The sequence below is a fragment of the Phalacrocorax aristotelis genome, chromosome 2 (assembly GCF_949628215.1).
Source record: "Phalacrocorax aristotelis chromosome 2, bGulAri2.1, whole genome shotgun sequence".
NCBI lineage: Eukaryota > Metazoa > Chordata > Aves > Suliformes > Phalacrocoracidae > Phalacrocorax > Phalacrocorax aristotelis.
In genome coordinates, this window is record NC_134277.1 from 148,687,635 (window position 1) to 148,703,750 (window position 16,116).

General features: G+C 38.2%; 1 protein-coding gene across 1 annotated transcript in view; it reads right to left on the reverse strand.

Annotated features, from left to right (window-relative positions):
- NUDCD1 (NudC domain containing 1) overlaps positions 1-16,116 on the reverse strand; it is a 58,345-nt gene that overhangs the window by 39,624 nt on the left and 2,605 nt on the right. The window contains exon 2 of the mRNA XM_075085620.1: positions 8,308-8,462. Coding sequence (XP_074941721.1) covers positions 8,308-8,462 — 155 coding nt within the window. The remainder of the gene's footprint in view (positions 1-8,307; positions 8,463-16,116) is intronic.

Sequence of the window (16,116 nt, forward strand, 5' to 3'; positions counted from 1 at the left end):
AAATTTCAGCCTACTCTCTTATATTACTTGTATGTTCAAGCTGATATATCATTTCTCAGCTTTCCTAGAGTGATTATTTTATTCAGTAAGCTAGAGAAGTAACAATTGTGATTAGCTAGCAGAGGAAAGCTGTATTAATTCATATCATATTTGCAAATAACTTTCCCGTCACATTATAGTTATACTACTCATCAGGATAAATTTACTTAGCATACTGTATCAGTGGCATACTGCAGTCTTTTTTGTTTTAAAGCCAAACTACAAGCATAGACAGTTTTTGAGCATGAATAAACAGAGAGACTAAAGTGAACAAAGTACATAGATGATACAACTCTCCAGTGAATAATAGAAATATATGGATTTTTTAAAAAGATACATATAGCTAAATTTTGTGAAGAAAAAAAAGGAAAAGTCCAGTACTTCCTGCTGTATAAACTGTACAGTAATCAGCCTGACTGATGTTAGATTATCAATTTCATCTATATTTCCAGTATTGTTCTCAGAACTCCTGCTTTAGTTCAGTGTTGCTTTCTTCATTTCCTGATAATTCTAACAGAAGAAACAGCTCTCATGCTGTAAATTGGATCTCCAACAGTTGTTATAAAGTACAAAGGCGTGTCTTCCAGAATATCTTTTAGGGATTAGTCTTTATCTTGCGCCTTCACTCTTACATAGAGCCCTTTCTTTGCTGAATAAGAAGGCTTTGTAACATTCTGTTCATTATTTGGCTTGCAGAATGCCAGCAAAACCACTGCCTGCTTAGGACTACAATTTACCTCCCTTTTGTGGGTTGAATATCTAAGAGGCTTGCTAGAAAAAAACAAAAAATCTGACCAAATCTTCATGATTTGAGAAGAACTTGGCATCACAGTTTAAAAAACGGTCAGGACATGCTTTATCAGAAATACAGCTTGATTGGCTACTTACTAAGCAGATCAGGCTGCGGCGTTAAAAGCACAAACAAAATATTTTTAGAGAAAAACATAATATGCAGCCTGGAGATTCAGCAACACCACAGTCACATCTCTACTTTGTAATTTTTCAAATAACTGAAATAGAACTTAATTGCTTGAGGTTTTTCAACTGAACTAAGTAGGTGCTAAATAAAACAGGCTGGCAGCCTGTCACAAGCGGGGTCCCCCAGGGATCGACACCAGGCCCCAAGCTGTTCAACATCCTCATAAATCACCTGGATGATGGGGTTGAAAGCACCCTCACCACATTTGCTGATGACACTAAACTAGGTGATGAGGTACACATGTCACAAGGGAGAGCCATCTTGCACAGAGACCCAGATAGCCTGGAAGAGTAAGGTAGCAAGAATACTGTGAAGTTAAAGTGCAAGGTCCTGCGCCTAGAGCAGAATAACCAAAAAGCCCAGTACTGGCTAGGGTATGTGTGTCTGGGGAGCAGCTTTGCTGAAAGGGACCCGGGGGTCCTGGTGGACGACGAGCTGATCATGAGCCAGCAGTGTGCTGCTGCAGCCACAAAGGCAAATCGGATCCTGTGCTGCATCCACAGGGGTGTTACTAGGAGAGATAAAGATGGGATCATCCCACTCTGCTCAGCACTGGTCAGGCCTCACCTGGACTACTGTGTCCAGTTCTGATCCCCACAACTGAAAAAAAGACATGGTCAGACTGGAAAGGGTCCAAAGGAAGGCCATGAAGACGATCAAAGGGCTGGAGAACCTGCCCTATGGGGGATCATTCAAGGAGTTAGGTCTTGTCTCCCTGGAGAAGATGCAGTGGGGGACCTCGTCACAGTATTCCAGTACTTAAAGGACAGCTACAAAGAGAGGGGTGTCTCTCTCTTCACAATCAGTCATATAGAGAAGATAAGGGGCAATGCATAAAGGTTGTACCAGGAGAGGTTTCATCTCGACATAAGAGAATTTTTCTTACAGTGAGAACAACCAATGACTTGAACAACCTCCCCAGAGACACGGTACGAGTCCCCACCACTGGAGGTTTTCTAGATGCAAATGGACAGCAAGCTAGATAATTCTCATCTAAGCTCCTTTTCCTATGGGAAGGTTGGACCATATGATCTTTTGAGGTCTCTTCTAACCTGGGCTGTTCTATGATTCTAAAACAAATGGTGGACACTAACAATATAATTAAAATAAAAAAAAATCACCACTTCACCCCTTACAATGATTCATATACTTCAGGATCTGATGAGGTCTCCAAAAAGGTCTTCCAGTAATAACAAAAAAAGCCCCAATTCCTGTTATTTCTGTTCTGTATCTTAAAGAAACATTTCTCATGAAGTTATGGTCCTTTCCCCTCACCTCTCAGAGAGTTTTTTTTTATATGATAAATAAAACAAAACTAAATGCAACAGGTTTCACAGATATTTTGCAAGCTAGTATACCTATTTGAACCTATTGTACCTATATTTGAACAAATAAACAATTATCGGGGGGGGGGGGGGGGGGGGGGGAGGGGGAAGGTGCCTGACCAGCCTTTAGAGATCATAATTATCTCCCTTTTCAGACCCAACCTGTCTTGTTAATCCAACAACAAATAGACTATGTTGAGAACATAACTAATGGTCATAGAGCAAATTAAACTATTTTCTGTTTTATTTTACTAGGCTCATTTCCAGTCAGTTGATCTACAATTATTTTATACGCTCCACAAATCAGAAAACTCTGCTTAACATTAAGGAAATTCTTCCCTTGTTACTAAAAATCAGCATTAGTGTTACTAAAATGAAAAGATATTTAAGAAGAAATACATTTTTTAAAATAGAAAAACAGAATTTGAAAGAAAAACATTACAAGAACAGTTTTGAAGATATTTACTAGTATGTAAAAGGAAGCTCAAACAAACAAGCATACTTTTGTATTGAAAACCTGGGGCAGGGAAAACAAGTATTTATCTATTCTGTGCCACACAAAAAGCATTCTCTTCCTACAGTAAGGGTGGGCACGAGACTAAGAAACAGCAGTGAAAAAATATCAGATTAAAACAGCCTCTCATCACAGGCCCTGAAACTTCGGCCACAAATTATTATATTTTCTAAGCATGTCCTGTCTCTCTATCTTCACTCAAGCAATGGATAGCTTGTGCAGGAGAAATTACCTATATACATATCTACTTCTAGTAAAAGAAACTCCGTCATTCTGATCTTTGCAATAAGGCAGTAAAAAATATACATACAAAGCACCATCTTTAAAAATTTCTTTGCACTTGTGCATGTGGATGCAATACAGAAAGAGCACATGCCTGCGTGCAAAGCATGCTGTGGACTCATCCGTTGAGAACCCTGTATTTGAGGGGATTTCAAATCCTTCATATTTTCCAGATGGTATTAAAATCAGATGTGCATTTAAAACATGTGAGCAAGATAAAGGTGAGGAAGATAAACTGGGTTTGGGTAAGTACCATTTTAAGAAGCAACAGCAAAAAAGACCAGATGACAAACAGCCCACTTGCCTTCTGGGCCTACTTGAATTCATATTAGAGATTACTGTGTACTACAAAAAGGCACAAGGGGTTTTATGAAACCTGCAATGGTAAAGATGCAAATTTTATTTTTAATTATTGAAAGTATTCAGGGTCACATTGTAGACTGAGTTGCATCACTACACCCCTTGAACTATTTCACTAATTTATAACACATTCAGGAGGGGAGAATGAAAGAATTAAAAAAACCCAAAACACAAAATCAAAACAAAACCCCAAGCCCAAAAACGAATAAACACAAACAAAACAAAAATCCCACAAACACTAGATACAAAGAATTTTGGCTTTCTCATCTTTTACTTAACTTTAAGGTTTCACTGACAGGCATTTTCTACAATAAAAGTGTTCTGCTGTAAGTAGCAAATTGCAACACTACTGTGCCTGGGCGGGGGGAGGGGGGGGGGGGGGGGGGATCAAAATCCCATGCATCCTATCACGGAAAGGTGAAACATCAGTCTTGTTAACAGCAATGTACAGGGCTATACCATGTAACATTACAGAAGACCACACTTTTGTCAAGTGAATCTTCAAATAGTTTTGCATGAAATTTAAGGGGAAAAAAATCAACTATCAACCATTTAATCTTCTAAAGCCCACATCAGATTTATCAGCACTGAACAGGAATGTCAGGACTCAATTTTTCACTTTTTTTTCCAGGAAATGTATTATCTTCATTAAACATTACAAAGCCTCCCTCTCAATAAGCAAGAAAGGAAATGCTCTTATTCATAACCTTTCCATTCACTAATTTAACTTTAGGCATTTATTAGAACAGTCTCTAATCTCGGTCCGACAATGAAAAGGATGGACTTACTTGAAGCTGAAACAAAACCTGTCTTCAAAACCCTTCTGTGTCACATTTGCTTTTTGACTTACTGTTTTCAGTGTTCACCAGCTGGTTAACAGGGGTGAACAGTAGCCCCCTGCGTCAGAAGTATGAGGGCATGCTGAGATACTATAGTCATGTTACAGAACAACACAACATGTTGTTCTTGATCTGCTTCCTTATTCTAACTTGTTTCAAACAGAATTCTCATATTGTTTTTTGCACCACTAACAGTTCTTCTGAATTTAAGTTAACTGAAAGTTATGGAAACAGCACTCTGCAGCTAATTCTTACTGGAATTCAGAAAGATGAATATATAGATACTGTTAAGGATTTTAATTGTGAGAAGAGCTACAGTTGCCACAATTTCTCAATTCCATTATTTGAATATAAAAAGAAACAAAGTCATTCTTGCAAGAACAGCTGAAGGCTCAGAAATCAAGTCCAAGTATTTAACTGCTGGAGGAGAAAACTTTGAATTATTTTCCAGATATATTCCGGTATTACAAACATCAAGCAATTACAAAAGTTGTCAGATGCAAAAAAAACCATAACCGCCAAAAACCCCAATTCAGTAATCCTGTCACTACGCTACCCATTGGGTCTTTAAAACAACGTATCAGTGCTGGCTTATTGAATGAAAGAAATCTGACAACTATAATAGAAGAATGTTAAAGCTTTTATACAGCATTTTCAGTCAAGTTCGGGTAACAACTTTCTCAACCTGGTATAAAACAACCCACTCGAATACCCATCATCAGCTTAGAAAAACTGCTCATGTTGATCACTTTTCTTTTTCAGTTACGTTTGATTCTGAGCAAGTGGCAAGATATATCTTTCTAAACACCGAAGTTGCAGGGATAATTTGTGATTTAGGGATAAGTAGCACACCGCTATACTAGAATCAAAATTGCAACAGAAATAGGAAGCAGAACTAGAAATAACTATGTGTTAGAAAGCCTATGTGTTCTTTCACTTTGGATTTAGGATACACATTAACCTGTTTCATCTTCTGTTTTAGAGAAGACTGACATCAATTTTAATTGTGGCCATCGCTAACTTGTAAGCTATACTTGGCTGAAAAGAATATTATTTGTAATATACATTTGACTTATGTACAGCCAGGCACATTTGTAATGAGACACCTTGTTGATGCTTCTGGAAACACGTTCCTTTTTATACATATGCAAACATGTTTCCTTTGCAAAACCGCACTGTATTGCTTATTAGGACACAAGGTGGCAGTTATTTATTTCAAAGTCTGGTGGAACTGAAACTCGTGACACAGTATTAACCAAGTGCCATTTTCTTGAAGGTGCCAATGGACCCAGCAGTCCTAGGGAAGAATATTTATTATTTCAATTTACTGCATATAAAAATGCAAATTACTGTCTGTTGTAAAATCCTTCCTCTAGTTCATATGCTATGAAAGAAATTTACACACCTTAGTGCCCTCCTAATAAAGGAACGTATTGGGTGTCTGTGCTGTGCTGGCAGTGGGGGCTGCAGGGGGGCCTCTGTGAGGAGAGGCTGCAGCTGCCCCGTGCTGGACCCAAGACACTTCCAACTGGCTCCAATGGACACACTGCAGGGCACAGCTGAGCCCCTCAGCCAAGGTGGCGGTGTGGGGCAGAGGTTCACCTGCAGCCCATGGTGAAGACTATGGGAAGCAGGTTGTCCCCCTGCAGCCCATGGAGGACCACAGTGGGGAAGATATCCACCTGCAGCCCATGGAAAGCCCATGCCAGAGCAAGCTCCTGGCAGCAGCTTTGTATGGCCTTGTTTCCCATCATCCTACTCTATTTTTTTATTGGCAATAAATTAAATTAATTTCCCACAAGTCAGATCTGTTTTGTCTGTGATGGTAATTGGAAAGTGATCCTCCTGTTTTCATCTCAACCCATGAGCTTTTCTGTCTCATTTTGTCCCCATCCTGTTGAAGAGGGGAAGTGAGAGAGCATCTGGGTGGGTGTATGGCAGCCAACCAAGGTTAACCAACCAAAAAAAGAGACTGTGACAAGCCACTGTTCAACAGAAGGCTTTCCCTGACAAAATTCTTTCTTGTAGATATTCCTACTGGGAATCCAGATGACCTCAAAAGATCTGGAAGAAGTCCCAGAAGATTATTTTGTCTCAGCAAAAGTCTGCCAAAGGCTCCAACTGCTTCTATGTTCTAGGAAAAGTAAAGAAACTATTTTGCAGCTTCAGTTCTCAACCTACCATCCTCTGGAAACCTGTATTTTCTGAAAAATCTAGAACTACCATTTCAGGATTTTTCTTAGCTTAGCCCTGGCCTAGTAATTTCCACTTCTAGAACCTTGCACAGAGTAAGCCAGCCACACTCTGAAAAATCATACATTGCCCTGTGTTTTCTTTTGTCCCACAGGGTTACAAGTCTAATTCCTTGGTAGCATGACAATGGATATTTTCCTTTCCAAACATAAAAATTACATATAGTAAGTTACAGCAATGAAAAAAGTTTAGGACAGTACTCTATGGACTGCAGGGCAAAATGCTCTCTGGAGTCTAGAGAGAACGGTATGAAGAGACTCCATAAACTTTAAACATCTCAGCAGTATACAATCACTCTGAATCATCTGATTAACAACAGATTAAAGACTTTCTCCTCTACCCAACTCATTTAAAGATTCCTTCTACTTAACACTGGCACAATCTAATTAATCTTATGTCAACCAAAATGATTCCAAAAGTCAGATTACAGTAACTGGAAGAAACTGCCACACCAAAATATATAAATAAAACAGGAACAGATATAGAAAGGAGCAAAGTGTTAATATATCATGTGTTTTGTATTTTCTAGAATTACATTAATCTCATAGCAGAATTCAACTGACTTGTTACATAAAATTAACATTGTTTTATGTAAAAATCAAGCAGCAGCCCTGAATCATTTACTGCCAAAGCAAATCTTATTATGTGAATGCACTATTTACATGTAATTAATTACCTTTCTCAACATATAATGTTAACAAAAAAACTGGTTATGAATGAAGCATCACTATTTAAATTAGCTAACAACTGGATGCAGTTACTTTTTTTTTTTTCCATCTGCATAGATGAACATTTAAGAAGCTATACTTGATGAGTCAAAAGGATTGAGTTAAAGTCATGAAAACAAAAAATCCTACTGGTGAAAAACTGTAAGCGTATATTTATTGCTCAACAGAATACAAGTCAAAATTGTCAGAGATATAATCTTATTCTAAATTATACATTCAAAGCTAAGAAGACATGGTGATAGCTGCAAAATCACTGCCATTAATGCAATCTTCAATTCCTTAATGACCAAGCACCACAATTGCACGTATTAGAAACACAGTGTCCATAGAGCCATGTCCTTTCCCCTCCAGAACAATGATTACTTTCTTATGCAAACTAGTGCATCCATGCATTAAAATGGCTCAAGAGAAATACAAAGTTTCACCACCTAAGAACATCAGTTTAAAAGCAAAGAATTGCCATGTTTTTCAGGCTTGTGCTAGCTTGCTTATACTCTTATTTCAAGTTTGCACAGGACCACCAGATCATTTTGCCTCCAATGAGTGATGCCCCCATTAACCTACTAGTGTATGAAGGCTTTCATTCCTAATTCTAATGCATACAGCTTCTTTCTTTCCTTATATGTACAATGACTGGATTTTCAAAATAGCAAACAGGCATCAAGTAACATAGGGGAGAAACAGCCAGCGACTAGAAAAGAAGTGTCTACTCTTCCTCAGCATGTCACCAGACGTCTGTCTTCCCCAGAATGGAAGCAGATACAATAGTATTTCAATACTAATGCAATACTATAAATCAAAATATGCCAGAAATCTCACTTAAAATCCTTTCATCCTTCATGTCAAACTGCATTTTTGTTAATCTACCTGTCTTCTTGGCAAAAGCTTCCCCCAGTTTTTGCATCTGAAACTTCCTTGTCATATTTTCTATCTTATCTACCCTCTATCTTTCCAAATTCAGTCATTTTAAAAAAAAGTTTATTCTTACCAGAGTCACAGACAGATTCATAACCCTTCCACACTGATCAACATAGTAGACATTATCCTGGTACCAGGAATCAAGGTGAAGATAATTATACATGCCAAAAGCACGCATGTGGTCAAGGGTATATTGATCATCACGAAGTTTCACTTCTGCTACAGCTGGGGAAAAAAAGAAAGACTATTTTAACATTTATTTATGTTTGGTTATAATTTAATAACTTAAAGTTCAAGCTAATAATTTCAAAATAATTCTTCCATTCTTTGACCATAGGCCTGGTTCATTTAAACACTTTATGTACATATAGTTTAAAATTTCACCATAAACTTGGAAAGTGGGTCATCCACCCTGAAGGCCACAGTCATTCACTGTGATCATGTAATAACCAGTACCATTTATAGTGGCCTATACTTCCTCTTCAAGACATGTGTTGAGATCCAATTTCTCAATAACCCTCACAAGACAAAACACACATGTGACAACTAAGTGAAACCTACTTTTTAATCTGCTTGGGAAGAGCACAAATCATTCCTGACATGTACATGTAATTACAGTAAGGGAAAAAAATTCTGCTTTATGGTAACTCCAAGATAACAACAGCCAAAAGAAATGTACCATCTAACTACATGGATTTCATAGTCTTAAATTCTGAACCAAGCTCTCAGCACTTGCAAGGCAAAAGATTAAAACAGTACAAAGGCAGATTTAGTCACGGCCATTACTTTAAAAAAAAAAAGTATGTTCCTAGCACTACCACTGAGGTTGAAGTCTTGAGAAATGTCCCAGGTACCACCAAAATTTTGGAATAAGCTTTTTCTAACTGAAAGAGGCTGCAAGGAATGGCTGTTCACTATAATGGTACCTTCTGCAAGGCAAGAAGCAAGCTACTTACAGTCACCCACTTGAGCAAGATTTTTCCAAATAGAAAACCTCTCCTCAGCTACCAGTAATCACAACTGGGGTTATCTTTCTAAGACTAGTTTTTCTAAGCTAGTTTTATTTAAACTAGCTGCAGCTCTTTCTTCCTATTGCATATCTATACAGAGATCAGGCAGCTGTAGTCCCAACATCTCAAAATACAGAAAATCCTCAAGTTTTAGCAAAGACATTAACAGATGTCTAGTCCATCCTTCTGCAAATAGTCTCAGAGAGACTGGAACTCCAGTTCTCACCCCGGTATAGTCACCCCAGGATCCTGAGCTTACCTGCTTGAAGTTTATCTCAAACTTACACAAAAAGCAAAATCCTTTAGGAAGTTACAAGTAAACTGTCAGCCCATGATGATTAGCCTTCAGACCCAGAGTATGGGGAAAACACCTCAAGGCTAATCCTCTCATAGCAACAGTTATTTCAGTTCCAACTTTTTCAGCTTCCACTTTCTTCTCTTTTCTGCTCAGAAACAGAGCAAAGCAATTTCCAGTATTTCACTTCCATACACTCCCATAACAGGGACCACTCACAGCTCTATGCAGCAGTCTTCACCTTATATTTCTTACACTCTTCTTCGGCATCTACTTAAAATCTACTGAAGAAGCAGTAGTTTATTCTGCTTTGTCAGAACACCAGTTACTGCAAACAGCAGTTCATTTTGCGGCGCAGTCAGCGCCACTGCATAGCTATCACAATACCATCAATCAGATAGTCACTAGACGGCTCAGAACTGACCCCACTAGGTACTGACTATTAACATAAAAGCGGCCATAGGAAACTATGCAAGATTACACTGTCCGATTAATTAAAAAAGCCCAGTCATACTATACAAAATGCTTGCTAAATGACAGCATAATTAGCAATTAGTCTCCTAATCACTATTGATACGTGCAAGCCCATAGGATTAATTCCACTCAGCTTAAATCATTATTCATATTCACCACACAGAAGGGATTTCCAGACCTCTGCACTTAATAAATTACTGTTCCCCAAGCCATGGCCCTTCAAAAAAAAGCTAGAATATCAACGAAGGAGTGAGAAGAAAAAACACCTGTCATAATGGGAAAGACTTTTACCCATTCCAATTTCTACTTTAACTAATTAGAATATTTTACAGTAAATTACACTGTAAGAGATATTAGAAGGATGTGTTGGAAAACGTGTTTTAAAACTGTTTGTACAATCAAGCTTTATCGCAGAGACATTTTTCCCAACACGACAAGAGATGATGTGAATATTCTGTAAACAATTAAAGACAAACCAAATACAATCTAGGATAATTATTTTCAGTGAAACCAAGTACATGTCATCTACTTCCTGTACAGATACATTAACTGATTTTCTGAAATTAGAATACACATGCGGAAGCATGAAAAGCTTTTCCAGCACAGAAAACCTAAAACTGCCTTAATTCTGTAAAGCTTCCTTTCTCCACTTCTCCTCCTGACTCCCTAAACATGTTGCTGCTGCCAGAATTGTAATAAAAACATACACTAAGAGTGAAAATAATCCAAAATAGATGTTTTCTAAAGCAAATGTATAACATTTAAAAAAAAATCTTGGGAAAATGTATTACTGATTACCTAATTGTGAGGTGATAAGCTTTATTAAAAGCTGAAAGAACATGAATAAATTACCTGTCCCGGAGTTTTTTAGCCTGTAGCCCTGACAAGCCCTGAATAATAAGCGGTCAGGAATAGGAGATTCAAATCCCTTGCATAATTGCAATATGCAATTAATCCTTCATAAACAGAAGTCAGAAACTATACAATTTGTAGGTGATTTTAAACCAGGAAATAAAAAGTCTACTGTACTCTCATGAAACACTTCAAATAAGGTTACCAACTGCTTGCAGAATGTATCCTGTGTACGTAGCTCTCTGCCAAGAAGTAGTAATTAGAGAAACTATTCCATTCTTTATTAATTGAAACCCATTCTGTGATCAAGTTAAATCTGTGCACAAATACCTTGTGCTATCACATACCCTGCAGTCAGATATTTTATAGATTTTACACTAGGATGAAGTTCACTCCTTCCTTTCTACAGCCTTCCAGGTTCAAGTTTTCTTGATGGTCCTTGGAAAAATGAGGAGAAACCCAACAGAGCTGAGTATAAAAAAAAAAAATGAAGGACAAGAGAGAGAAGAAATGAAGACTTTTCAAAAAGTAAATTAAGAAAAAGAGAAGTTAATATAAAGGAAAAGAAGAAATACTTCAATCAGATCATCACCTTATTCAGTCACATAGTTTTGGGGGGTTTTGTTTGGTTGTTTAGTCAGGATTTTTTGCTGATTTTTTGTTGCTGTAGGCTATTTTTTTTTAAGAGTCAGAGACTAATTAATTAGCTTCAACTTTTTGGATTCAATTAACAAGGAGCAATTAACAACATACTCAACAATATACTCAACAAAATGATACATGCCCTCCTTCAAGTTTCTGATAAATAAACCTGCACTACTAAAACCCTGGAACAATGATTCATACTCTGTCACACCAGAAAAGAGGGCAAATATGCAGAACGTATAAATTAAATCTCAGCTTTCAATATTATTTCATAACAACTTTAGTTAGGTGTGATATTTCAGACTAGAACAAAGAAAGTTATGTGACTTTTTTTAGAACTGTATTTACCTCCAGCTCCATGCTTAAAAAAAAGTAACTATTTCAAAGATAATCACATGAAGATTTTCACTCACACCACCTTTACTTAAAAGCAAAAGCACGAAATACAGAGCAAATCATAAGAATCAACAGGAGTAAGATGTCCCTAACCTAACTGGATCTTATAATAATTGTTACTCTGTACTGCAGAAAAAATCTCCTCTGAATAACGAGCACTATCAAGGGACTTATCCTTTAAATGAATAGTGAAGTGAAACCTTACATCTGCCATCAAACACTCTAATGGGAAAAAAGGAAAAAAAAGTAGAGAAAAAAGGGTGAGAACCCCCCCGCCACCACACACACTTTTTTAGATGTTTTACTGAATACGTCAAAACAACTTTACAACACTGGAAAATATGTAAAATAATTATATCAACATATTATTTTAGGGCATCAAATGTTATCTCCTTGTATGCCATGGTTTGTTTTGCAATGCCACCCAGTGGAAGCAATTTAGTATTTCATATACACTTATTTATGTAAGAGATTACATTAATTTATTTTCCAGTATCAGCATTCAAAGATCCTTCTAACACTGCATTAATTCTTTTTCTTTTAATATTAACAAATGTTTTTATTGTTAATGGCAGCATCATATCGTTGAGTTGAATAAAAGTACAAGGCTTGTTTATTCTACTGCAGTAAGTATGCCAGTAGCCCAAACACAAAAATTTACTGTTTAATAAGCACATAGCTTGCTGAAAACAAGCACAGGCCAACAGATACCATGTGACAACATATTTTTGCCTGATCAAATTACTTACACAGCTGTGAAAAGTAAATAGGATCTATCACACACTGAACTGAACAAACAAGTCAACAAGACCCAAAAACTAGCTATAGTGCTACTTTCACAAATGCCTTGCAATGCCTTGATTTATAAGCTGACTTGTGCCAACCCCAAGAACCATTTTCTTTAACAACAGATACAAGGCAGAACTCGCTTCTACGGTATCTTTTTCTTTCTCAAGAAAATAAAAGTACAACCCAAGAACAGATACACATGTGCCTGAGACCTAAACCTAGATTTACGAACTATAGCTGTAAATGTCTGAAAAAGCCCTGGCTCACAGTTTCTTAGTATTTCCCATACATTACTTTAAAGACTTTTTTCTATATTTAATTTTTCAAATGGAAACGGAAAACGCAAATGGAAATCTCTGCAAATGTTTGAAACATATCATTGCCTTTGGCTCCATAAAAAGACACAAATGCATGTTTTCCATATAGCATTACTAATGGGCAACTACTTTGCACTGAAGTACAGACCTTCTAGTCTAAACAGGCTACAAATAGGGAAGCCATTTATTAACACCATTTTCGAGAAAAGTGATAAAACACCATAAATACACGTGACCAAAAGAATGCATTCTCTGCATATTCTCCCAGCTTGGAACAGGAGCTCCACGTTGGAGTGAATGCTTACTATGCCTTTCAGATGTTATATCTAAAAGCATACAACGCATCATTCATGTAATGGTTCTGCCAAATAGACAGGACAGAGGGGAAAGGCATGAGGGATACCCACATTTGAACAAATTCCAGGCCTCTGGAAAAAAAGGAATCAAGTTACACCTGACCAGTGGAAGTCAGGTTCTCATTGCTTTAAAAATGTCATGCATCTTACACAAGCTCCTTGTTGAAGACAAGGATTTGCCCCACGATCACTGCTTTGGGTTCTGCTGAGGTCAGATCAGGGCAGGCAGAAGAGGCGACAGTAAATGAGACACTCTTTCCTCACTTCCCAAGATTTAGTGATCTAAAAGAAAGGCATTATGAAGCTCAATGCAAAGTAAGCATTGGAAAACAAGTTATGGAAATAAACTAAAGAAAATAAGGAGAAAAATAAACAAAATTTAGGATGTAGAGTTGGGAATTAAAGGCATAATAGCGTGGGACCCCTTACAAGTTGAAACATGTTACCAGGATGAGAGATGAGGAAATAGAAATGACTGTGAAAGTTTAGATTAACTAGGACAGAACAGGTAGGAGTAAGGAAGAAATAAAAGAACAAGCAAATCAGAGTATTTAAAAGGGAATAAAAGACATCAAAATTTCACCATTCTTCTTCACTGTGACCATACATTTAAGAAAATCAGTAGAAAATTCCCTCTACCACGGATCCAAAAAATAAATAAATGTTTTAAATCTGTTTCTGCTTCAGCTGCACATCTGACCACAGCAAATTCCTGGCAACCACAGTTCGACAGTTAAAGGCAAATTAGAACTGAATACTAAGTTTTAGACGACGGTCAGACAATGAAGCTTCTTGTAGTCCACGTGAACATGACAACTACCACAAGTTACCCCGCGATACCACGTGCTGCTCTCCACCTGCTCCAGTAGTAGAAGCCTGCATCAATTCCATGTGTCAATTTTTTTTTGGTAATTTTGTTTTATAGCTAGCAGTGGAATTCACAAAAAATTGATAAATATAAAAATATAGATTAAAATATTGACCAAGATGATTAATACTCTAATTCTTAATATACAAGTGTGTAATAACACTGTATAAATACGTCAACTACAGCTGAGGTAACTCAGGTCTACCTAAGAATGACCACCTCTTTCTATTTATTGTCATGTATTCCAAGTACTGTAAACCCCACACATTCATCTTACTGCCATGAAATTTGGGATGCCACACAGGCAGAACTCCAAATGCCAGGTCGTTTGACAAGCACTCCTGAAAGAGCTTCCTGGAAAACAAGCAAAGAATTCAACAGCCTTTGTACATTAATCTTCCAGATTCTACTACCACATTTTTCCACACAGTTGTGAATAAAATCACAAATTGCTCATGCTGACAGCGTTACTAAACATTTGACATTTTTTTCCACTATTGTACTTCACTCACTCACACTTCGAGGAAATAAAATCAAACTCTTCACTCAGTGACAAATACTAATTTAATAATCCACAAACTACCAAGTTGTTCATCATGTTCCTGAGACTTAATCTGCTCACAAATGTGCTGGAAACCAGAAGGCCTTGGACTTTTCACACAGCTGTGTGCCGTATTCTGCTGTGCTGTAATTTGAAAAAGCCACAGCCTACACACCAACCATGGTCTCTACAACTCCGGCCATTATCCCTGTGCAAAAGTCAAATTATGGAAGGATGCCATCAGTCTGAGACATATACAGAACCCTGACAGGAAATACAAAGTTCAGGTACAGAACACCTCTGTACTGTGAGGAAACTGCCTGGAAGTAAGCACAAGAAAAACAGCAAGGACAGTGAGTGTACTGGTTTTGGCTGGGATAGTTAGTTTTCTTCACAGCAGTTAGTATGGGGCCATGTCTTGGATTTGTGCTGGAAACAGTGTTGATAATACAGGGATGTTTTTGTTCCTGCTGAGCAGGGCTTACACTGGTCAAGGACTTTCCTGCCTCTCACCCCACCCCACCAGTGAGCAGGCTGGGGTGCACAAGGACTTGGGAGGGGACACAGCCAGGACAGCTGACCCCAACTGACCCAAGGGCTATCCCACACCATATGATGTCACGGTCAGCATATAAAGCTGGGGGAAGAAGGAGGAACGGGGGAATGTTTGGAGTGATGGCGTTTGTCTTCCCAAGTAACTGTTACGCGTGATGGAGCCCTGCTGTCCTGGAGATGGCTGAGCACCTGCCTGCCCGTGGGAAGGGCTGAATGAATTCCTTGTTTTGCTTTGCTTGTGTGTGAGGCTTTTGCTTTACCTGTTAAACTCTTTTTATCTCAACCTACAAATTTTCTCACTTTTACTCTTCCGATTCTCTCCCCCATCCATTTGGGGGTGAATGAGCGATCAGCTATGTGGGGCTTAACTGCCAGCTGGTATTAAATCATTACAGTCCTTTTTGGTGTCCAACATGGGGAACGAAGGGTTTGAGATAATGACAGATTTGACTGGCATGTGCTAGATCGAATTTATAGCTGTTATTGCTGTGTAGCTATTAATCAGCACACTCCTGTGCTTGCCATGGGGCTGGCTTGCTGTACTGTACATTACATTCTAGTGCTCGTTAGTAGCTGCTTTTTGCTTTCTCTGCTCACTGTGCTGCTTCTCACCTTACTCTGCTGTGCCTGGGAACATTCTGATAACAGCAATGGCCAGGCGCCTGGGCTGGCAGGTGGTCAGGGCATCGCTGCTGTTTCTGTGCTGCTGCGCTGGACAGGCTGGAACCCCAGTCAAAGGGCCTGTGGCCTGTGGGTGAGTCCACGTGGGTGTGAAGCATCT